This window comes from Pelophylax lessonae (assembly GCF_965119305.1).
Source record: "Pelophylax lessonae genome assembly, chromosome: 1".
In the NCBI taxonomy this organism is placed as follows: Eukaryota; Metazoa; Chordata; class Amphibia; order Anura; family Ranidae; genus Pelophylax; species Pelophylax lessonae.
The window spans coordinates 228761634-228788096 of NC_138768.1; the positions used below are offsets into that span (position 1 = coordinate 228761634).

General features: G+C 43.6%; 1 protein-coding gene across 2 annotated transcripts in view; it reads right to left on the reverse strand.

Annotated features, from left to right (window-relative positions):
* CAMKK2 (calcium/calmodulin dependent protein kinase kinase 2) overlaps positions 1–26463 on the reverse strand; it is a 216591-nt gene that overhangs the window by 59988 nt on the left and 130140 nt on the right. For both annotated transcript variants that reach the window (XM_082255601.1, XM_082255602.1), the window contains exon 7: positions 11974–12010. In XM_082255601.1, the coding sequence (XP_082111727.1) occupies positions 11974–12010 (37 nt within the window). The remainder of the gene's footprint in view (positions 1–11973; positions 12011–26463) is intronic.

Here is a 26463-nt window from a genome sequence, read left to right on the forward strand (position 1 = left end):
ACCAGGTCGCGGTCCCCAGGATCACCCAGCCAGGCAGAGCGCAGGTTCTGGTCCAGAAGCAGAGAAGCAGACAAGGGTTAACCAAGAGAGTAGTCAGACGAGCCAAAGGTCAGGGCGGGCAGCAAGTAGCAAAGACAAGAGGAAGCCGGGTCAAATAATCAGGAACAACAGGTACACAGGAACACGGATCACAAGGGAGAGCTGAAGATAACACAGCAACTTCCTGTAGTGACAGCTGTGTTTAAATAGGCCAATTTGGTAGCCTAGAGCTATACGGAGGTAGCCTCAAACCACACTGAGGTAGCCTCTAGCTATACTGAGGTAGCCTGGAACCATACTGAGGTAGCCTCTAGCTATACTAAGGTAGCCTCTAGCTATTCAAGGCTCCTCTTCGTACACGCATGCGTATAGGCGTTCGCCGGTTTGCGGCGCCAGTGTGCCTGTGTATAGCAGAGGATCCCTGACATTGCCCCCTCCTTATGGGCAACCTCCGGGTGCCCAAAAGATTCCTTTTCTGAGGATGGCTGCGGAAAAAAGCCCGAATTAATTCCTGGGCATGGACATCCTGTTCGGGCTCCCAGGAATTCTCCTCTGGGCCATAGCCCTTCCATTTAACCAGGAATTGTATTTGGTTCCTCCTCCTTCTGCAGTCCAAGATAGCTTCCACCTCGAATTCCTCATCACCGTCAATCACCACAGGGTCAGGAGGCCTAGAATCCCTACCCGGAAAGGGGTCAGGTAAGGCAGGCTTCAACAGTGAAGCGTGAAATACAGGGTGGATTTTAAGTGACTCTGGCAAGATCAGTTCGTAGGATACCTCGTTAAGTTTCCTCTTTACTGGAAATGGCCCAATAAATTTGGGTGCCAATTTTTTCGAGGGGCAGGCCAAGCGGAGGTTATTTGTTGATAGCCAAACCTTGTCCCCTGGTTGGAGGATCAGTTCACCTTTCCTCTTCTTGTCGAAGATCACCTTGTTAGCTGCCTGCGCCTTGACCATTGCTTCCTGTAGCAGTTTGCTGTTGAGATTGAGGAATTCAGCGACACTCCGAGCTGCAGGGACTGTGGACTCAGAGACAACACAAGGGAAAAATGATGGATGGAAGCCGTAGTTGGCAAAGAATGGTGACTGGCCTGTGGCTGAGTGTTTGGCGTTGTTATAGGCAAATTCCGCTAAAGGTAATAATGACACCCAGTTATCCTGGACAAACGTGGTAAAGCACCCAATATACTGTTCGAGAGTTTGATTTGTCCTCTCTGTTTGTCCATTTGTCTGAGGGTGGTATGCTGATGACATGGATAGCTTGATCTTTAGGGTTTCACACAGGGATCTCCAGAACCGGGAGGTGAATTGGACCCCTCTATCGGAAACGATGTCTGCTGGGATCCCGTGAAGCCTGATTATCTCCTTGATAAATATTTGAGCAGTCTCTGAGGCGGAGGGGGTGTTCTTTAGTGGCAGAAAGTGAGCCATCTTTGATAGACGGTCAACCACTACATAAATGACAGAGCAACCTTCAGACGGAGGGAGTTCAACAATGAAATCCATGGAAATCATTTTCCATGGCCTATCTGGGACTGGCAGTGGTCTGAGTAACCCCCAGGCCTTGCTTCTAACCGTCTTGCTCCGGTTACAGATGGGGCATGCTCCTACATACTGTTTACAGTCCCTTTCTAAATCAGGCCACCAGAACGTGCGTTGTATCAGGTCCAGAGTCTTGTGAACCCCAAAGTGACCCGCCAAAGGGTGGTCATGGCACAGGCCCAGGATCATCACTCGAGTGCTTTCAGGGGTAAAAATCTTGTTACCCCGCCATAATAGTCCATCTCGGGAAGATGTAATTCCAGGGAGGCAGGGGACATCCCTCGAGGCTTGTTGCATAAGGGACAGCAGGTCAGGTTGAAGCAGCAGAAAGTGGTTTGGGGATAGGATGGTGTCTGGTGCTGAAGTCTCCTTAGGGTCGTCAAACATCCGGGAGAGCGCATCAGGCTTAACGTTCTTTGATCCAGGCCGATACGTAATGTGGAAACAAAATCGGGAGAAAAATAATGCCCAACGAGCTTGGCGTGGCTTCAGGCGCTTGGCTGTCCTTAAATATTCAAGGTTTTTATGATCTGTATAGATCAGGATAGGGTGTGCTGCTCCTTCTAATAGATACCTCCATTCCTCCAGGGCGGCCTTGATGGCCAACAGCTCCCGATCACCCACATCATAATTTTTCTCTGCTGGTGAAAGCTTGCAGGAGAAAAAAGCCACAGGGTGGACTAAATCTTTAAGACCCTGACGTTGGGAAATGACCGCACCTACAGCCGTTTCTGAGGCATCCACTTCAAGTAGATAGGGCAAAGTGGGATCAGGGTGGCTCAGGATTGGTGCGGTGGTGAATAGTCCCTTCAAAGTACTGAAGGCGGCCTGTGCCTCAGAGGTCCAACAGAAACGATTGTTCTGCTTGGTTAGCTGCGTAATAGGAGCAATGATGGCGGAGAATCCTTTAATAAACCTCCTATAGAAATTGGCAAAACCAATAAAACGTTGTACCCCCTTTTTGTCTGAGGGTGCTGGCCAGTCCAGGATGGCAGAGACCTTTTGTGGGTCCATCTTGATGCCTGTGGAAGAAATTACGAGTCCCAAAAACTGAATACTCCGTTGTTCGAACTCACATTTTATTGGTTTGGCGTATAGCCTATGTTGCCGAAGACGGTGGAGGACCTTCTTGACGTGTTCCCGGTGTTGGTCCAGGGAAGCAGAAAAGACTAGGATGTCGTCCAGGTAAACAATTACAAAGACATCTAGATAATCTCTGAAAATGTCGTTGACAAAATGTTGAAAAGTCGCCGGGGCATTACAAAGGCCGAAAGGCATCACCAGATATTCGTAATGGCCAAACCTGGTACGGAAGGCCGTTTTCCACTCGTCCAGTTCACGAATGCGGACCAAATTGTAGGCTCCCCTCAGGTCCAGCTTAGTAAACAGAGAAGCAGACCTCAGTCTTTGAAAAAGTTCGGGGATCAGTGGAAGGGGGTAACGATTTTTAACTGTTATCTTGTTCAGTTCCCGGTAGTCAACACAGGGCCGAAGAGAATGGTCCTTCTTCTCTACAAAGAAGATTCCTGCCCCTGCCGGGGAGGTGGATGGGCGGATGAACCCTCTCTTCAGGTTTTCTTCTACGTACTCTTTAAGGGTTCCCAACTCACGTTCTGATAGAGGGAAGATCCGACCGAAGGGAATCTCAGCTCCTGGAAGTAACTCAATCGGGCAATCATAGGGACGGTGGGGGGGGAGAGTTTCAGCCCCTTGTTTGCTAAAAACATCCAGGTACTCGTGGTAGGGTTCAGGTATGAGAGACCGTGTCTCTTTATCAGAGTCTGTGCATAGCAAGATACTGGGGGAACTGAGGGGCATCGGCAAGCAGTGGTTCTGGCAGTAGGAAGACTGAAATTGGATGTCTCTGGAGGCCCAGTTGATTGATGGGTTATGTGCCTGAAGCCAAGGCAGCCCCAAAATGACTGGAAATAGGGGGGAAGCAATGGCATCCAAGCTCAGGAGCTCCTTGTGATTTCCAACAGCAGTTACGGGTAAAGGAGGGGTTTCTTGGGTCACCAATCCAGACTTGATGCATGAACCATCTGCCAAAAATACGGAGAGTCCTTGTGACTTGGGTCGAAGGGGAATGTGCTGTTGTGCTGCAAATGACAAGTCAATAAAGCAGCTGCATGCTCCAGAGTCAATTATTGCGGTGACTGGAACCATACCTTCCGGAAGCTGAAAAAGAACAGACAGAGCCAGGTGATTAGTGCTGGAAGAGGGTGCCGGATAGCTTGAGGGCGAGATGGAAAAGCACTTATGCAGCTTTGCAGGACAGGAGCGTACATAGTGACTGGGCTCCCCACAGTACAGACACAGATTGTTCTGTCTCCGGCGAAGACGTTCTTCTGCTGTCAGGGAAGGTCGCATGACTCCAAGCTCCATGGGTTCCGAGGTGTCCGGTACCGGTGTAGCAGGAGCCGGATCTGTAGGGACGAGACTGGTGGGAAAAGGACGTCTGGGAGTGGGTACTCGGGGCAACATCCAGACTGGGCGAGACTGCTGGGTATATCGCTCCGCTCTGCGTTCGCGGAGCCGACGATCAATCTGGATCGCCAGTGCGATCAATTCCTCCAAAGTCTCTGGTACACCCACACGGGCCAGCTCATCTTTCAGCCCCTCTGAAAGACCAAGACGGAACTGGTGACGTAAGGCCGCATCGTTCCAGTAGGTATCTGCGCTCCACCGCCTGAAGTCGGTTACGTAGTTCTCCACAGCTCTTCGGCCTTGTTGGAGCATGTGGAGTGCGGTTTCCGCGGTGGAGGTCCGCTGTGGGTCATCGTAGAGCTGGGCCATCGCATTAAGAAAGGACGACAGGGAGTCAAGCTGCATGCTGCGTTCTTCTAACAGACGATGGGCCCAAGCCTGGGGTTCTCCCTGAAGGAGGGAGATGATGAAACCCACTTTGGTGGCTTCCAGCGAGAAGGTCCGGGGTTGTAAGCAAAAATATAATTTGCATGCATTGCGGAATGCACGGAACTTGCTGCGGTCTCCACCGAATCTTTCTGGTGTAGGGACTCTCGGTTCCGGGGGCAACATGACCACCGTGGGTCCTGGCGTGGTCCCCGTGGGAGGTGTGGCGGATGAAGAAGCTGGATCTGCGGTAGGGTCAGCAGAAGAGACCAGGAACTGCACACGTCCTTCCAACTGGGTATACACCTCTTGAAGGGATTTCACGGCCTGAGTAAGAGCCGCCAGATGCTGACATATCTCATCCATCGGAGAGATCCCTCGTGCAGGCTCGGTCATGGCTGTGTTATACTGTCAGGATGGCAGGTGGAGCCTGACTAATAGAGAGAACTCTCACCTGATGAGAAGGCCGTGGTAGCAGAGCTGGATGCCGTATGGACACCAAGGTAAGTACTCTGATAAGGACACAGGTTCACCTGAGGTGCGGAGTCTAAGTGTTAGCTGGTTTTCACCAGGGCCCCTAATGGTGGGGTTGGACTACGCTGCAAGCTAGCACCAGGTCGCGGTCCCCAGGATCACCCAGCCAGGCAGAGCGCAGGTTCTGGTCCAGAAGCAGAGAAGCAGACAAGGGTTAACCAAGAGAGTAGTCAGACGAGCCAAAGGTCAGGGCGGGCAGCAAGTAGCAAAGACAAGAGGAAGCCGGGTCAAATAATCAGGAACAACAGGTACACAGGAACACGGATCACAAGGGAGAGCTGAAGATAACACAGCAACTTCCTGTAGTGACAGCTGTGTTTAAATAGGCCAATTTGGTAGCCTAGAGCTATACGGAGGTAGCCTCAAACCACACTGAGGTAGCCTCTAGCTATACTGAGGTAGCCTGGAACCATACTGAGGTAGCCTCTAGCTATACTAAGGTAGCCTCTAGCTATTCAAGGCTCCTCTTCGTACACGCATGCGTATAGGCGTTCGCCGGTTTGCGGCGCCAGTGTGCCTGTGTATAGCAGAGGATCCCTGACAACCCCAAACTCCATGGGAGGTTCTGTCATTGGACTTCATCGTAGAATTGCCTCCTTCCAAAGGATTTAATACCATCTTGGTGTCAGTGGACCATCTGACAAAGATGGCACATTTCATTGCTATTCGCAGACTACCTTCGTCCAAACAAACGGCAGAACTCCTGATGAAACATGTCTTCAGATTACATGGTATCCCAAAAACTCTTTTGTCTGACCGTGGATCCCAATTTATTTCTAAATTCTGGCAAGAACTATGTCACATACTACGGATTGAGCGGAAGCTCACTTCTCCTTACCATCCGCAGACCAACGGACAGACTGAAAGAGTCAACCAATGCATCGAGCAGTATTTACGTTGTTACACTTCTTACCAACAGGATGATTGGTTGGATCTTCTCCCCCTGGCAGAATTTGCCTACAACAACGCAACTCACAGTACAACCAAGCAGAGTCCGTTCTACTTGAACTATGGGTTCCATCCCTCTATTCTCCCTCCACGCATCCTTCCTTCAAATAACCCAGTAGCCTCAGACTATCTTTCCCAAATAAAGGATTCTCTGGGTTTACTAAATACTACCATTGCACACGCTCACAGTCAACAAAAGAAGTACTATGATCTTCGTAGAAGACCTTCTCCACAGTATACTATCGGGGACCTCGTTTGGCTCTCAACAAAAAACTTGAGACTGAAGATCCCTAGCAAAAAGCTTGGACCTCTGTTCTTGGGACCTTTCCCAATCAAGAAACTTATTGGAAAAGCTGCAGTGCAGCTTACATTGCCAATGGACCTAAAAATCCATCCCATTTTCCATGTGTCGCTACTAAAACCCCATGTTCCGGACCAAGGAATAAGGCCTAATATTCCACCTCCCCCTCCTGTACAAGTTGAAGGTGGAGAAGAATACGAGATAAAAGAAATTCTGGATTCTCGTATCTACAGAAGAAGACTTCAGTACTTGGTTAGATGGAAGAACTATGGGCCCCAAGACGACACCTGGCTAAACACCTCTGACATACATGCCCCTAGATTAATCCGCAATTTTCATGCGAGATACCCAGACAAACCAGCTCCAGAGGCCTTCAGGAGCAGGCCTTAAGGGGGGGGGGGGTATTGTAATGTTCCGGTACCTTTGGTACCCTAAATTACACTTTCCACAAGTATATGCGCCCTACCATTTACTTTTGGAAAGGTGCGCATACACCTTTAAGACTGGAGCTGTCATCACTCAGCGCCGGACTAGATGGCTATTTAAGGCGTCGGTTCTCACTCACATGTGTTCGTTCAAACACCCTTATCTGGATGCTAACCTTGCTTGAAGCTTCCATGCTTGCAAGCTTACTTCGCTGACGGAACCTCGCTGCGCTGATCCCTGTATCCCACTACTGGATCATCCGCCTCTCCTGAACCACCCTTCGGCTGTATCGCTAATAGTGCTAAGTACCCCGCAGGGGAATTCTCTATAAACTTATACTAAGCTTACACTATCTAGCTCTGCATAGTAAAGACTGTTTATCACATCTGCATAAACTAGATTGCTAGCTCTTGAGACTACTGCTACTTTTCTGCACTGGGTTGATCTCTTTTGTATGTCCACCTGCTATTCTATCATCTGCTATCATACAACATTGCTAAACCTTCCTGCATCCATCTGCTACTGTCTCACCTTCAAGTGTCTATCACCTACCACCTCCACTCAACCTATCCCTCAACCTTCATCATTGTGTTACCACATGCATAAAGTCACTCTAAGAACCAGCTTGCTAATTGTGTGTATTTACTGGCTGAAATAAGACCTTCCACACATGATGAGTCATTGAGGTTGGGAATGGTATCTCAGCATATCTCTTACATGACTGCTGACGTGGAACTATTTCTGCAGCTGAAAATCCACACCATATAAAAACGCAGGAGCGTTACATTAGGTCTTCACATACTCATAGGTCTCTCCATGTGGCGCGGGAAATATACTTTGTATATTTTACCTTCCAGATTCCCTTTAATGTATATAAATGTACAATCTGGTCAACAGTTTTCTAGGTAACAATTCTTGTATAAGTAAACAATAAGAAATGCCATGTGAACAAGAAAGGTTTAATATAACATTCAATGTCCGCAGGAGGACCTGATATATTCAATACTATGACAACATAAACTACAAATAATTCAGGACAGGTATATAAAACATTAACAAGTTATAATATAATATATATTATAATATAATATAAAAATGACTGGCACGGTATATCAGATGTGAAACCATAATAAAGGCCATCTCCAGCGCAAGAAAAATGCTCCCCTGCAGTAGACCCCCCCCCCCCCCCCACTGCAGGGGTTAAATAATAATTTAGGTTTAGGGGGGAAAAAGGCAGTTTTCCTTACCCAATCTACCACTCTACTGGCAGCTGGTGCTCAACTCTACTTCCCTATGCTTCAGCAGTGGACCAATGCAGGGCTATTTGCTTTTCTTTGGGATTGATAACATCAAAGAACCTGTGAGTGCTGGAGCATAGGAGAGAAGAGCCAGGTCTTACACAATCTGAAGGGAGCCAGTGGAATGGAGGTTTGAGTAAGTAAAACTGCTTTTTGCTAGCCCTAGACCTAAATGAGCATTTAAAGTGGTTGTAAACCCTCTCCTGTACCTAGTGAAGTGAATAGCCTCAGATGATACACAGAGATGAAACAAATCCTCCTACATACATTTTACATGTATATCTGCTGTCTTTTCCTTTCTACACTCTTTAAAAAGTGCATATTGTGACATTAATCTTTATTCCTCTTCTGGCAGTGGGTGTTGGGTCTGGGTTTACACTGTGAGACAGGCGATTGGAAGAAAAGGCACACACCCTGCCTCCACAAGGGTAGAGGAACAAAGGAACATGCAGAGTTGCCATCTAAATAGATCAGCTCTCTGCTTATCTACCTGTAAGCTCCCTCCACCAACACAAATTTTCAGCTGCTGTTATCTTGTGTGTCGGGGAACTTGTCAGAAGTGTCTCTGCTGATAACAGAGGAACGGAGCACCAGAGACAAATTGCACTTAGAGCTTTGGAGAGAGATAAGTAAACATTACAGAAATATATGTCTAGCTCAAATTTTTTGAATGGGGTTTACAACCACTTTAAGTATTGCAATGCAGGGGCAGCTACACTGCAGGGTGGATTCCTCTGCCTGGAGTTCAGTTTTAAGTACTATGTCACTCCAGCCAATTTGTTGTTACTAAAACTAAACTGCAGTGTCACAGCGCTTCCACCAATTTGTAGCTCAGTTACTGAACCATGGATTTTAAGCAAACACTTTTGAACTAGCTACAAAAGCTTCAGCTTTTACTGTTACTCATGTAATCAAGTGCATTGTAGATGACTATGGCACACCACACCAGCAATTTATAGCCGTATACAGTGCTGAATGTAGACCTTGGGGGGACCGGGTACTTCAAGTTCAGAGGCCCCTCTACTTTTTGCAGATTTCGCTTAACACTCTGCTATGTTATTCTGCCCTAATTCCGATCCAGGGCCATACCTGTCCCAAATTCGAACAATTCTTAGATTGTAAGCGCTAACAGACAGGGTCCTCTTGTACCAAATTGTACTGTAACTGTAATGTCTGCCTTCATTTTGTAAAGCGTTGTGCAAACTGTTGGTGCTAAATAAATCCTGTATAATAATAATAATCTCGTAACTTTGGGTAAAACTTGTCAGATTCACCCCTTGACCCAATCAGGGGCAAGCGGGGGAGTGAGCTTCCCTTATGTTTCTCACTGCGATAAATCTATCCCTATCATGAAATTCACTCTCACACGATGGGGTCGAGCGGTTACCTGGCACTTTACAACATTTTTCAAACTTTTCGCTTGTCTCTCATAAATAAGGTAATAAATTTAGTGACACGCCAATGTTAAAACAAACATCTCAATTAGTAAAATTATATGAGAAGTTGAAATGTAAAACATCTGCCAGAAGCCCTTATTTCATTCTTTGACTCTGAAGTCAGGCATAACTGTGCTGTATCCTGACACCCACACACACACTTTGTTAATTTTATTAAATATTAAAACTAATTTTTTAATTATTACATTTTTTTTTTGTTACAAAGATGTGACATGGCCCTAGGCTACATTTGCACCTGTGTCATCATGCTCTGTATTCTGAGCACAGTGAGTTTTAGGGGACTTTTTTCTAAAAAACTCTACCAAACTCATAATAAATCCATGCACTTGATCACTACTTGTTTTAATATCAGCATTTGTCAGAAATATATCCAATAGCTAATAGGAAAGAGGCACTATGCAGTATATATAAAGCTGCTGCTTTTGAGTTCCTAATGTCTGTTGGTTGAGGTCTACATAACTGTAATCCACATCATACAGAAATTAGAGGCCCTCTGGGTTTGCCTTTCTATTGCTGTCTCATATGGGTTTCCACACATTGCCAAATGTGTTTTGGGTATACAAAAAGTGCAGCAGGCAGAATTTTATTTGAACACACAGCACCCACAATGCACCAAAACACTGAACTGTGAGTATACCCAGAGTCTTCCTATTACGAAAATCTGTTTTTTTCAGTGAAGTGGCTTTTAGACCTCATATTTTTATGTATTCTTTATTTAGAAAAGATTTACATAAGAAAGAGATGTCAATACAACAGACAAGAAACAGTTGTCAAGCATATGCAAATTACACATAGTTATTATTACAAAGAACAACCTTGTGAAAAGCGCAAAAGAATAAATGTAAGCAGTAAGGGTATATTCTCCTGGTCCCCAAAGTGAGCCCTTGGGTGCAAATGCCAGGCCAACATTTGGGCCTGTCACAGGCAGATTCATCTTTAAAAAGACTGTGTCGTTATGAGATACAGCACGTATCAGGCTCAAAGAGGTAGACCCAGATGAGCTAGACTAGAGTATAATACCTAAATGTGCCGTAGTCGCTAATTAACATTCAGGCTTAAAAAAAAAGCAGAAAGATAGCAGAGAAAAGAGATATGGGGAACTGCGTCGGGCAGGGGGAAGCACTGAATCAAAGGTAGCTGAAGGACCCTTATACGACAGGAGATCAAAGAAAAGGAGAAAAACACTGTGAGATTAGTGGAGGTGGACAGACCTTATATTTGACATTACTTTGGACTGGCACTTCTTTCTTAAGGCTGGTACACACTGGATGAATATTGGCCGGTGTCAGCCGGTTCAACAGAAACCGTCTGATGTTCAGCCAGTGTGTGCGGCAGTCTGTTCGACTTCTGTCGAACAAGCATGCTGAAAAAACAGGGGCCAATCAGCATCCGATCAGCATTAACAGCCAATGGCTGTGAGCGCTGACCAGTGTGTTCTGGAGGAGGGGGCAGGCAGTCCCCCTTTCAGAACAAAATAGCTTAACGAGGAGATACTAACATTGGATAATTAGCATAGAGAGCACCTTCAGCACACTGGATTGAACGACAAAAAAACCTTACCATGTGCACCAGGCATTACAATTAGGTTTCAGTACTTCTCACTAAGTTGCTACTGAATTTTTATGTGCAGTCATGTTCTAGCTAGCAGCATTATGTAATGTTGGAGAACATCTTCCACTAATATGTTTTATAAACAGGCTATGCGTGGCCATGAATATTACACTGTACTGGTCTCAAAACTACCTACAGGAGGGTCACTAATGAGTATCTACAGACTACAGTATGTATACTTTTCATGTTTGTGGTTTTCTCTGGCCATTGATTAGGAATCTTTTGATTAGTTCAGATCACAGCAGAATAATAGAAACTTATACCAATAGCTATGAGATATATCACATTTTCATCATAAATGATTTTATAGCGCAAAAACCAAGTACTCCTATGAAGTGATGAATCCACCAGAAGTGGGTCAGAGATGTGAGGGTAATATGTTACAGAGAGCACAGAATTCTATAAATTATTGCAGACTGCATATTGGATTTAGTGGAGGCCATGGCACCCTCTAGGCAGGTCATATCCCTGGTGAGCTTTCTACTGTTTTATGCACGGAAGGTGATTGTGATAAAGTGGGATGGCCACTGTCCCCAGCTTAACTTTTTGGAAGTCTCTAATTAACTCAGTGGTTCCTCTCTATTAATATACGTACCAATCTAGGGGTTGCTCCAAAAAGTTGATTAAGATTTGGGAAAATTGGATTAGCTTTGCCTTGACTGGTATGTTAGCTGTCCTCTTTTTCTTACCTGCACCTTCATTGGTCTTTTAGGATATGAACTGTTTATGTACAGGTATCCAATTTAGCCATTTGCCCTTTTATTTACTTCTCATAAACCTGGGTAACAGTGAGCAAGGTTGTCGTGTTCTACAAGTGGTATTTAGCCTTTTTGTGTTTGTTTTTGTTTATGAAGTGCCTTATTGTAGACCTTGAGCCAGGGTATGCCCTATAGGCTGTGTTTTTGTATTTTATGAATGCAGACAGTGTTACAGTGTTTAAAGAAAAAAGATAAGGTTCTTTACCCATGTATAGATGGTCCTCGCTGGGGTCATCCAGTACCTAACAAAAAAGGAGAAAGAGATAAGATGGTTGCAGAGGATGAAAGGTAAAAGTCTATCTATGCACACACACACACAGTATCTCACAAAAGTGAGTACACCCCTCACATTTTTGAAAATATTTTATTATATATTTTCATGTGACAACACTGAAGAAATGACACTTTGCAATAATGTAGAGTAGTGAGTTTACAGCTTGTATAACAGTGTATATTTGCTGTCCCCTCACAATAACTCAACGCACAGCCATTAATGTCTTAACCGCTGGCAACAAAAGTGAGTACACCCTTAAGTGAAAATGTCTAAATTGGGCCCAAAGTGTCAATATCTTGTGTGGCCACCATTATCTTCCAGCACTGCCTTAACTTTCTTGGGCATGGAGTTCACCAGGGTGTCACAGGTTGCCAGTAAAGTCCTCTTCCACTCCTTCATGATGACATCATGGAGCTGATGGATGTTAGAGACCTTGCGCTCCTCCGCCTACTGTTTGAGGATGCCCCACAGATGCTCAATAGGGTTTAGGTCTGGAGACATGCTTGGCCACTCCATTACCTCTACCCTCAGCTTCTTTAGCAAGGCAGTAGTCATCTTGGAGGTGTGTTTGGGGTCATTATTATGTTGGAATACTGCCCAGAGGCCCAGTTCCTGAAGAGAGGGGATCATGCTCTGTTTCAGTATGTCACAGTACATGCTGGCATTCATGGCTCCCTCAATAAACTGTAGCTCCCCAGTGCCGGCAGAACTAATGCAGCCCCAGACCATGACACTCCCACCACCATGTTTGACTGTAGGCAAGACACACTTGTCTTTGTACTCCTCACCTGGTTGCCGCCACACACGCTTGACACCATCAGACCACAGGACATGGTTCCAGTAATCCATGTTCTTAGTCTGCTTGTCTTGAGCAAACTGTTTGCAGGATTTCTTGTGCATCACCTTTAGAAGAGGCTTCCTTCTGGGATGACAGTCATGCAGACCAATTTGATGGAGTGTGCGGCGTATGGTGTTAACACTGACAAGCCGATCCCCCACCCCTTTACCTCTGCAGCAATGCTGGCAGCACTCATGCATCTATTTCCCAAAGACAACCTCTGGATATGACGCTGAGCATGTGCACTCAACTTCTTTGGTTGACCATGTGAAGGCCTGTCCTGAGTGGAACCTGTCCTTTTAAACTGCTGTATGGTCTTGGCCACCGTGCTGTAGCTCAGTTTCAGGGTCTTGGCAATCTTCTTTTAGCCTAGGATATCTTTATGTAGAGCAACAATTCTTTTTTTCAGATCCTCAGAGAGTTCTTTGCCATGAGGTGCTATGTTGAACTTCCAGTGACCAATATGAGAGAGTGAGAGCGATAACATCAAATTTAACACATCTGCTCCCCATTCACACCTGAGACCTTGTAACCCTAATGAGTCATATGACACGGGGGAGGGAAAATGGCTAATTGAGCCCAATTTGGACATTTTTGATTTAGACATCAATGGCTGTGTGTTGAGTTATTTTGAGGCGACAGCAAATTTACACTGTTATTCAAGCTGTACACTCACTACTTTATATTGTAGCAAAGTCTCATTTCGTCAGTGTTGTCACATGAAAAGATATAATAAAATATTTACAAAAATGTGAGGGGTTCACAGTTCAGAAACATCTTACATTAGAAAAAAAACATGTTGCCTTCCAACATAGAGTTAACTCAAATTGCGCCTTTTTAGGCTGCCTATATATTAGATATTTAAATACATTCTGCACAAGTGACTAGACAAACAGTTAAATAAACATGAAATAAATATGTAATAGCAGTTTTATCTGCTGAGCGATTTGTATTTCTGTCCATCCAGTTCTGAGATTTAAACATCTTTGCTACACAACACAGTCCAGTCTTTTAGGGCAGGAGACTTGATTGTTCTTTGCTGCGTTTAAGTAACTCAGCCTATGACTGGACAGTATACAAGAAGCAGCCCAATAAATAGCTCATCTATCTGTCACTCTACCTTATACTTCTTTCACCACGTTATTTGTTAGCACAGAAGAGCTAGATAAGAACTGAATGACTCCCAGAGCTTCTTTTCCCTGCCTGTTCCAGCCTAAGCTCTGCTATACAGGGGATTTTAATGAGAGTGATGGTAAGTCTATTTCAACCATTTACACTGGTTGCATAAAAAAGAAATGTATATATATATATATATATATATATATATATATATATATATATATATATATATATATACACACTGTATGTGTGTGTGTGTGTGTGTTTGTGTGTGTACATATACACACAGTGGGGAGAATATTTATTTGATCCCCTGCAGATTTTATAAGTTTGCCTACTTATAAGGAAATGAAGGCTCTATAATTTTACCATAGGTGTATTTTAAATGATAGGGACAGAATATCAACCAAAAATTCTGAAAAAAACACATGATACAAATGTTATACATTTAGTTGTAGTTTAGTGAGAAAAATAAGTATTTGATCCCCTATCAACCAACAATAATTCTGGCTCCCATACACTGGCTACAGTATGTGCTCATGTGGTACACAGATTAGTCCTGTAAATTTAAGAAGGTGTTCGTAACAACAACTCATTATGTGTATAAAAGACACCTGCCTAAAGAATCTCTTTCTTTCATTCAAACCTCACAATCATGGGCAAGACCAAAGAGCTGTCAAAGAACGTCAGGGACCAGATTGTAGACCTGCACAGGGCTGAAATGGGCTACAAGACCATCAGCAAGAAACTTGGTGAGAAGGAAACCACTGTTGGAGTGATTATTCGCAAATGGAAGGAATACAAAATAACCATCAATCGCCCTCGGTCTGGAGGGCCAAGCAGGATTTTGCTTCATGGGGTAAGGATGATCATGAGAAAAGTGAGGGATCAACCCAGAACTACATAGGAGGAGCTTGTGAATGATCTCAAGGCAGTTGGGACCACAGTCTTTAAAAAAACCATTGGTAACACAATACGCCGTCATGGATTAAAATCCTGCAGCACCTGCAAGGTCTACCTCCTTTAGAAGGCACATGCACAGGCCCGTCTGAAGTTTGTCAGTGAACAACCAAAATGATTCAGAGGATTGGGAGAAAGTGATGTGGTCAGATGAGACCAAAATTGAGTTCTTTGGCATTAACTCAACTCGCCGTGTTTGGAGGAAGAAAAATGCTGACTATGACCCTAAAAACAACATCTCTTCAGTCAAGCACGGAGGTGGAAACATTATGCTTTGGGGCTGGTTCTCTTCAAAGTTTCTCAATACAACTTTGCTGCATTGAGAGGCTAATAGGCAGGGCCATATATTGTAAAATCTTGGATGAGAACCTTCTTACCTCAGCCAGAACACTGAAGATGGATGGGTCTTCTAGCATGACAATGACCGCAAAACATACCACCCAGGCAACAAAGGAGTGGCTCAAGAAGAAGCACATTAAGGTCATAAAGTGGCATTGCCAGTCTCCAGACCTTAATCCTATAGAAAATTTATGGAGGGAGCTGAAACTTCGAGTTGTCAAGCGACAGCCAAGAAACCTTAAGGATTTATAGAAGATCTGTAATGAAGACCAAAATCCCCCCTAAAAAGTGTGCAAACCTGGTAACCAACTGCAAAAAACATCTTAACTTCTTAACGTCTTCCCAGCAAAGGTTTTTCCACCAAGTACTAAGTCACGTTTTACTTGGGGATCAAATACTTATTTTACTCAGTGGACTGCAGCTCAATTTATAACATTTAACATATAAAAATGATAGACCCTTAATCTCCTTGTAAGTGGGCAAACTTACAAAATCTGCAGGGGATCAAATAATTTCTTTCCTTACTGTATATACTAATTATATATATATTGTAATATGGGGGACCTTTAGCTCAGTGGTAGATGCGTTTTTCAAGTGATTCAGTGTAGTCAGGACTGGAGCTATATTTTTAAGGGCCTGGTAGTCCATTTTTATTAAAAGGCAAAATAAAAAGTCCATAACATAGGTTTCCCATGCAGGGATTCTTTTCCAGTCAATATATGACAAACAGAAAATGATAGCCCACCTGGCTCTTAAGTTCTCACACAGCTTTTCCTCAGCAGTACCTCTGCTCTTTATGCAGGTCCCCAGACCATAAGTTCTCTGAAGCTGACAGCTTCACTGTGGCCTTCATCCTCAGGCCATCTCCTGTATCTTCAGACACACACAGGTGCTCTGGCTGCTACTTGCAGCCTCTGACTCCTAGAGCGCATTGGAGTCCTCCTGACTCCCCATGAACAGACATCCTGTCTGTTGGGCGAAACAGTCTCTAACTGGGAGCCCTGAGGTCTTCCTAGACCTCCATTATAAGGGCTGTGTGCACCTGAGCACACACCCTGCTGGTCATCCACAAAACATGAACACAGTGTTGGAGATTCCATCCCTCCCAAGACACTATGGAATCTCCAAACTACAGAGCCCCATCCAGGTATACCAAAACCTGGAGAAAGCTGCAGTTTTCTCCACTTCATATCTACACTCTGTAGTCCTGCACGGAGCCAATGTGCACACTCTGTGTCCTTTAAATTACCACTTTCACGGTGACAGAGTCTCGACCTGTCACAAAAAAAGAAAAAATACAAATATATATATATATATATATATATATATATATATATATACAGTATCTCACAAAAGTGAGTACATATTTTGTAATTATTTTATTATATCATTTCATGTGACAACACTCAAGTAATAACACTTGCTACAATGTAAAGTAGTGAGTGTACAGCTTGTATAACAGTGTAAATTTACTGTCACCTCAAAATAACTCAACACACAGCCATTAATGTCTAAATCACTGCCAACAAAAGTGAGTACACCCCTAAGTTAAAATGTCCAAATTTGGCCCAATTAGCCATTTTCCCTCCCCGGTGTCATGTGAGTCGCTAGTGTTACAAGGTCTCAGGCGTGAAGGGGAAGCAGGTGTGTTAAATTTGGTGTTATTGCTCTCACTCTCTCATACTGGTCACTGGAAGTTCAACATGGCACCTCATGGCAAGGAACTCTCTAAAGATCTGAAAAAAGAATTGTTGCTCTAAATAAAGATGACTTAGGCTGTAAAAAGATTGCCAAGAACCTGAAACTGAGCTTCAGCACAGTGGCCAAGACCACGGTTTAACAGGACAGGTTCTAAGCAAACACAAGGGCGCACCGGCCTAGTGCATTATCCTTTAGAAGGTTTATTAAAAAAAAAAGTAAAAATACTCACAAACGAGTTCTTGATAAAAGCATATCACACAAGGAACGCAGTCCTCAGCATTGAGATCCAAGGGAGAGCCGTTACCTGAAGTCGTGAAGGCTTACGCGTTTCGAGGCTTAGCCTCTTCTTCAGAGCCTAAATTGCATGTCTAAGCCTCTGCTCTATATATTATACAATGGCTGTTAAAGCCAGACACAGATGGGAGTGTGCATGAGGTGTCCGCCCACATCGCCGGTATACAATGGTAAGTCCAATGCAGTGTAGAGGGTGCCACCCCCAAAGTGGAGGTAAATAAATAGATCAAAAATAATAAATAATTAATAAATAATGCAACATTCTTCTTTTAAAAATTGATAAAAACTGGCCTTGCCATGGTCGACCAAAGAATTTGAGTGCATGTGCTTAGCGTCATATCCAGAGGTTGCCTTTGGGAAATAGACGTATGAGTGCTGCCAGCACTGCTGCAGAGACTGAAGGTGTGGGAGGTCAGCCTTTCAGTTTTCAGACCATACGCTGCACACTACATCAAATTGGTCTGCATGGCTGTCGTCCCAGAAGGGAGCCTCTTCTAAAGTTGATGCACAAGAAAGCCCGCCAACAGTTTGCTGAAGACAAGCAGACTAAGAAAATGGAGTACAAAGACAAGTGTGTCCTGCCTACAGTCAAGCATGATGGTGGGAGTGTCATGGTCTGGGGCTGCATGAGTGCTGCCGGCACTGGGGAGCTACAGTTCACTGAGGGAACCATGAATACCAACATGAACTGTGACATACTGATGCAAAGCATCATCCCCTCCCTTTGGAAACTGGGCCGCCGGGCAGTATTCTAACATGATAACGACCCCAAACACACCTCCAAGAAGACCGCTGCCTTGCTAAAGAAGCTGAGGGTAAAGGAGATGGACTGGCCAAGCATGTCTCCAGACCTAAACCCTATTGAGCATATGTGGGGCAAACTCAAACAGAAGGTGGAGGAGCGCGAGGTCTCTAACATCTACCAGCTCCGTGATGTCATCATGGAGGAGTGGAAGAGGACTCCAGTGGCAACCTGTGAAGCTCTGGTGAACTCCATGCCCAAGAGGGTTAAGGCAGTGCTGAAAAATAATGGTGGCCACACAAAATATTGACAATTTGGGCCCAATTTGGACATTTTCACTTAAGGGTGTTCTCACTTTTGTTTCCAGCTGTTTAGACATTAAAGGCTGTGTGTTGAGTTATTTTGAGGGGGCAGCAAATTTACACTGTTATACATGCTGTACACTCACTACATTGTGGCAAAGTGTCATTTCTTCAGTGTTGTCACATAAAAAGATATAATAAAATATTTACAAAAATGTGAGGAGTGTACTCACTTTTGGGAGATACTGTATATATACAGTATATATATATATATATATATATATATATCCTCACACACACATATAAACACAGCAGGTAAAATATTGAACACGTCACCATTTTTCTAGGTAAATATATTTCTAAAGGCGCTATTGACAACGTTTTCACCACTTGTCGGTAACAACCCATACATACAAAGAAACCAAAACAAATGAGTTTAGACATTAGGTTTTATGTAATAGAACGGATTTACACAGGGAAAAGGTATTAAACATGCTAACTGAAATTAATTTAATACATTGTACAAAATCCTTTGTTGGTAATGACAGCTTCAAGACGCCTCCTGTATGGAGAAACTAGCTGTATGCATTGCTCAGGTGTGATTTTGGCCCATTCTTCCACACAAACTTCAAATCTTGAAGGTTCTGTGGGTCTGTTCTATGAACTATGACCTTTGGTTCTTTCCATTGATTTTCTATTAGATTCAAGACAGGTGACTGGCTGGGCCATTCTAGCACCTTTATTCTCTTTCTTTGAAACCAACTGAGAGTTGCCTTGGTTTTGTGTTTGGGATCATTGTCTTGCTGAAATGCCCACCCTCATTTAATCTTCATCATCCTGGTAGATGGCAGCAGATTTTTATCAAGAATGTCTTAGTACATTTTCCATTCATCCTTCCGTCAATAATTTGAAGTTTGCCAGTACCAAATGCTAAAAAACAGCCCCACACCATAATGTTCCCACCTCCAAACTTCACTGTTGGTATAGTGTTTTTGGGGTGATGTGCAGTGCCATTTGACCTCCAAACATGACGTGTATTATGGTATCCATAGAGTTCAATTTTGGTCTTATCTGATCAGACTATATTCTCCCAGTATTTCACTTGTCTAAATGTTGTGCAGCAAACTTTAAATGAGCTTCAACATGCTTTTTCTTCAGCAACTGAATCTTGTGTGGTGAGCGTGCATACAGGCAATGGTAGTTGAGTGCATTACTTATTGTTTTCTGTTGTTTAAAATAACTGTACCTGTTAATTCTAGGTCTTTCTGAAGCTGGGTAATGTGTTAGGAATGTTAGGATGCCACATTATTTAATGGAAATGAAAATCATCAACCTACAGAGGGGGCTTAATTCAAAGACACCCTGAAAAACAAAGTGAAAAAATGATGCAGCAGGCTAGTTCATGTTGATGAAATTTCATTGTAGCAACTCAATATGGTACTCAGTAGTTTGTATGGCCCCCCACATGCTTGTATGCATGCCTGACAATGTCAGGGCATGCTCCTTTTGAGATGACGGATGGTGTCCTGGGGTATTTCCTCCCAGTTATGGACCAGGGCATCACTGAGCTCCTGAACATACTGAGATGTAACCTAATGGTGTCAGATGGACCAAAACATATTGTCCCAGTGGTGTTTTATTGGATTTAGGTCAGATGAGCGTGGGGCCATTCAATGGTATAAATTCCCTCATCCTTCAGGAACTGGCTGCATACTCTCGCCACATAAGGCTGGGCATTGTCATGCCCCAGGAGGAACCCAGGACCCATTTCACCAGCGTAGGGTCTAAGGGTAGAGAGAGAGAGCAGCGCCATCTGAGCGTGGTAAAACAATTTATTCATACACACAGCAATAGTGACTTACAGGATGATTGTAGAGATGCACCAAGAGGTAATGTTTTTCATCCGCTCTGTGGACATAGATTGGCATGTAGGTGTGCAGCCTCAGGTCCTAAGCTGTGTTGGTGGTTTCCGGCACTTCCTGGATCTCTGGCACTTCCGCCTCACTCAATGTTGTCACGTCCGGTTAGAGCAAGGGAATGCCTGCTCCTTCATCAGAGCTGCCGGCCGTTCCAGCAGTGCGGTTATCCCTCTATACATCCCCCCCCCCCCCCCCCCATGGACTTCCTAAAGGACTAATCTGTTTGTAGTGCATTGACACTCACACATTACATTTTGCAGTCTGGTTTGCTCCCTGAGCGCTGGTTATTGTTATTGTGTTGTACCTGCGTAGGGTCTGACAATGGGTCCAAAGATTTTATTCCAATACCTAATGACAGTCAGGGTGCCATTGTCTAGCCTGTAGAGGTCTGTGCGTCCCTCCATGGATATGCCTCCCCAGACCATCACTGACCCAGCATAATGTTCTCCACAGCTTCTCCAGACCCTTTCACGTCCATCACATTGCGCAGGGTGAACCTGCTCTCATCTGTGAAAAGCACAGGGCACCAGTGGCGAACCTGCTAATTCTGGTGTTCAATGGGAAATGCATATCGAGCTCCACGTGCCGGGCAGTGAGCACAGGGCCCACTAGAGGACGTCGGGTCCTCAGGCCACCCTCATAAAGTCTGTTTCTGATTGTTTGGCCACACCAGTGGCCTGCTGGAGATCATTTTGTAGGGCTCTTGTTCATTTTGTAGTGCTTATCCTGTTCCTCCTTTCATACAGGAGCAGATACCAGTCCTGCTGATGGGTTAGGACCTTCTACAGCCCTGTCCAGCTCTCCAAGAGTACCTGCCTGTCTCCTGGAATCTCCCTCCATTTCCTTTGAGACTGTGCTTGGAGACACAGCAAATCTTCTGGCAATGGCACGTATTGATGTTGCCATCCTGGAGGAGTTGGACTGCCTGTGCAACTTCTATAGGGCCCAAGTATTGCCTCATGCCACCAGTAGTGACACTGACCCTAGTCAAATGCAAAACAAGTGAAAAACAGAGAGAAAAGATGAGTAGTGAAAACAAAATGTCAGTGCCTCCACCTGTAAAACCATTTCTGTTTTGGAGGTTGTCTCGTTGTTGCCCATCTAGAGCACCTGTTGTTAATTTCATTAACACCAAAGCAGCTGAAACTGATTAACAACACCCTCTTCTACGTAACTGACCAGATCAATAACAAGGAGTTTACTTAACTTGATGCTAAACTCTGGTTATAAAGTGTTCCTTTAATTTTTTTGAGCAGTGTATATAATTGGTTCTGCTCAGAGTTTTAACAATGTCTTTCTGATGAATCAAAATGAAATGTAGTTAGTCATTTCATGCACTTGTCAAATCCAGTAACAATGAAAAGAAAATGTCATGTGAATCAATATAAGGAAGGCTCAGCCATTCAGCAATAATATATTATACCAGGACAGTCTGTTCTTTGGAGTTCTTTTTAATCACTCATTTGTATTGTATTCCAACTCTGCAGCCGGATATGTAGCCTATCTATGTGAGAATGTAATATATTTGGCTTCTTGTAGTCATATGAGTAGCAGCTGACATCCTTAGCTGGGTGCTGGATGTAGCATTTATCAGTGATCTGAAATGTTTATATAAGGGTGTATTTAGCCCCCGCCAGGAGAACATTCTCATACATGTGAAATATTCTGAGAAGTAACACACCCTATTATACAGTATGTATTGGGGCTATAGGTTGGGCTGCATATTATTAAAAAAAAAGAAACCTTAAAAGTATACAGGAGCACAACTTTCTTGCTCTGCTTTTCAGCTTTATTCTTAGCATTGCTATAGTGCACAATCCTACCCCACTCCCGTATATAATGCATTCTGATTATAACACAGAGGAGGTGTTCCAAAACACACCTACTGCAAGAATGATCCTCAGACCTAGAAAGGCTAATGTATGAAAGGGTCTGTACATATTATTTCTAAAGCAACAGTCAGATTCAAACATACCTTGGAAATCTGAATTTGACCGATTCAGCAAGTGGAGAATAAACTACTTTAACACCTTACCAGCCAAAATAACACGGACTTCACCTGTCAGTGCTTGGAGGTCATCCCTATTCATATCAAGGGGGTGTTTATTTTTAGCTGAACACCAGGGAAATGAAAAGATTACCCTTTTGCAGTGTGGCTTCACTGGTACTACAAGGGTTAAGTGCTTGTTTTTGCCTAGGGTACCATTAAAAAGCACTTTTACACAGCTTATCCTTCAATCCTGCAGACTCTTCTCCATGCAACTGGTTCCCAGAAGCTGCTTCTCTTTAGCGTTCTGTCTTCTGTTTGCACTCTTAAATTATCACATGTAATGCAGGACAAGCAGTCCTGCATTGTAAATGAGGATGGTGAGGCGCTACCCACAACCTGGAGGGAAGAGGCGAGAGCTAACTGCTGGGGGAGCAGAGGATAAGGTAAACAAATGTGTTATAATTAATGGTACCAAAAACAAAAATAAGCATTTAACTCTTGCAGTGCGGGTCCCCCACCTTCAAAGGGTAGATTTTTCTCTGGAGTTCGGCTTTAATTGTCATTTAAATTATCTGTTAGACAGGCAGTCATCTTTAAACTTTATTATTAAACTACAAATCTTCATAATGAAAAAACTGATAATACCACCCAAAACCACTGCCCAGAAAACTGCATAAAGTGATATGCCCTGTAGACAGTGTTGTTTAAGACTTGGAACTAGTGTCCATAAACCTTATCTATGAGGCTGGGTCTAATAAAGCCCAGGTTTCACCCGTCATGGTATGCATATCCCAAAGGGGTCTTTAGGGTCTGGAAACCAAAGAAATGGACCACAGCCCTTGGTTATCTTGATCATCCTTGATAAAGACCTATTGGTTGAAACGCATTGGGGCAGAGCTTGTACTGACGTCTTCACTCCCGCCGAAGGTAGCCGGAGGCGGCGGTGGTTTTGCATGCGATTAATATCAGTGTCTATGTGAGCAGCTGCACAATATTTTGGTTCAATAAATCTGCGGGTTGCACTATGGAACATTCATTTATCTTTTACATGTGATTAATGTACATGGTGGACTGGCGGTACAATCAATAATTCTCTACTGGTGTGCTTGGAAGTTTCTAAGTGCCTTTGATTACCCTGCTGTCGTGGCTTCCTATCTGATTCCAAAGCTGTGGATGGATGATCACTGTTAAATATTCTCATATGAGACCACCTATAATTTGGGGTCTCATTATCCAGTAAGAGGCTGCAACAGTTGGTGGTGGTATATTCTCTTGGTTGCACATCTACACTCACAAACAGAAAGCATATGGCATAATTTGGAATGGTGGTGGAACCCTCCTTTACGCAATCATGTATTGATTTATTGTGGACATTTACATCATTGATGGTGGATGTTTATTTTGTCTACGTTTATTGATTCTAGGAGGATTACTCATTAGGGACACCTATGCAATAGTAGTGTTACCCATATATATATATATTTATTGGATATTGGTTTGAAGCTTGTCTTATCACTTGTATACACTGTATGACTTTTTATTATTAATTAGTGGGATCTTCATAGTGATTTAAAGAACAAAGCACAACATTTTATACTCACATTTATATTTGTTATACACTAGTATTACGTGTTTTCAGGAGTGTGGCAGTGGATTTATTTTGTTTTATTTTGTTTTTTGAGGTTGTGCACTAAGCACAGTTTGTTTCGTCACTTGGCTGAATGATGGTGTGTTTGAGCCACCTAAACATAGTGGAACAAGAACTCAGGACTCCCTTTCTAGGCCCATCAGAATTTACAAAAAGGGAATATGTCATCTTAAAAGAAGCCATGGTTGATAGATAAACCAGAATAGCCTGGACCACATCCAGACAACGGGGAAAACACCCTTTGGGGAACAAGGATGGAAGAACAATGTCCTTGTTAGGGTGAAAGGCAGAGACCACATTAGGAAGGAAGAAGAGAAGGCCAAGGCCTAGGCCTCAACACCACCTTTTCCTTATGCTGGACCAAAAAAGGGTTTCTTGCAAAATCAATGCTAGCAAAATAAGGTTGTTAGTTCAAAGACTCACCTAGTTAAGGTGATAGCTACAAAGAAAACTACCCTGTGGGTCAGAGCAGAGAGTGGAGGTGTATAATAGGTCAAAGAGAATCTTCTGAAAAACCTAGAGAACCAGATTAAAAACTCATGGAGGCAGAGGGGGTTTGAACAGGTAACCCCCTGCACAAATCTCTTCATCAAATATTTGGAAACTAAAAGGTCTCTGGAACAGAATGTCAAGTGCAGAAATGTTGCCTTTGTTGTTACTTAGAGCCAAAATGTTGGGCTCAGCCAAACTGCAGGAAAGAAAGTATCTGCCTGACGGTAAAAGTCCTTCGACTCACATTAGGCAAAGTACTCCCCTTTGTCCATGACGTTCAATGATTGACTTTGTGGGAAGTAGACTTTCTAGTTATCAGTATCATGGGAAAAACAGATTCAGAGATGCACCTGTATTTTAAAGCCCAACTCTGGGCACATTTTTTTTCCAAGCAGTGGGGCTGTGCTTGCACTGTATTGGTTAAATGCTTGTTTTGTCTAGCGTTGAACACAGCACCATATACTCACCCGACCCTTTGATCCTCCTTCACGTCCAGCAGTGGACTGTTCATGAGGTCTTCAAGTCCAAAGCCGGTCTATGGATATGATGATGTCAGGATCAGCCCGGCAAACAAGGCAGCTAAACAGTGGGAGGGGAGGAGGGGACAGGACCCGAAGGGACCGGTCTTGCATTGAGGGGATTGGAGGATTAGGCGAGTATATCTTGGCTCTCTGAACCCCTAGACCAAAACGAGCATTTAACTCATGCAGTGTGGGCACAGCCCCACTGCATGGTAAAAAGAAAATTTGCCCTGAGTTCAGCTTTAAGCCCTCTTTCACATTGGAGCAATTTGACAGGTCAAATCGCATGACAAGTCGCAGCCTATTGCTGGCAATGGCACCATTCCAATTTTTGTTTAGGTTATGTTCACACTGCTGCTATCAGATTTTGATCCGACTTTCAGTGCGATTATGTGATGTTACTTTGATGTGGTTTGTATATTCTATGGGGACACAATCGTGCTGGAATTGCACCAAAGTATCACAGGACCTTTTTCCAAAATTGTGCTGCTCTGCATTGATGTGAACAGGCACCATTGAAAACAATGTAATTTCCATTGTCATGTGATTCTGTACAACTCAAGTCGCATCTGAAACCAGGCCTTATGGCCCGTACACACAAACTGAAAATCGTACGACAGATTGTCCATTTTCTTTTTTTTTTTTTTTTTTGGTTGCTAGTCGAATCGCAATTGTTTCGCAAATGGGAGAGTTTACTAACAATACAAATTTTCTTGTACGATACTACAATAGCTTTCTGTATGCGTAACTACGTGAGGGGAACTTATGTAATGTGTGTGTGAACCCTCTAGCTACGCCTTGAGCTCCTTTGTTTGGAGCTCTTTGGAATTTTAATTTATTCGATCGCTCTGCATGGATTTTCGGCATTTAATTTGGCAATATGGAGGATTCCAGCCTTTTCCATCAAAACGCATTTTATTGTCAAACAATGGTATTGAATTTGAAACTCAAAGAACACAAAACATAATTTCTTTCCTCCTATGAAATTACATTTTGCAATTTATGCATGTATTGGTTTCGCATACCTGGGTTTTCTTCCGGGTCATTCTTTGGTTTCCACTCATGCTCTGTCTAGTGCACTCACATTTTTCCTTATGAACACCATACTAATCATACGATTATCGTACAATGTGTTATCCGATGAGAAAAATGTTTGTGCTTGATCTATCGGATATCAGATGAACTAGATTATAGTGCAATTGCTTCGAAAGTGGAATTTTTCGTACGATTTTTGGATCGTGTGAACAACCATTAGTCTACTCAACATTGTTTTGATATTCGGTGAAAACACAGTTAGCAAAGCTAAAAATAAAAGGTTGCCCACAGCCACCAACCAGGTGTTAAATGTCATCTTCTAATTGCCCTACAAAGGAATAACAGTTGGAATTTAAACAATTGATATGGATCATACTGTTTTTACCAGTCTTTTAGAAGTCAGTCACAGATACAGAGGAAGCTAGCGGGGATCCTAGGCCAGAGGAAAGTAGGAGAGTACCGATTACAGAAAATCACCGGTGAAATGTATTTGGAAACAGAAGAGGGTTCCAGCTTTAATT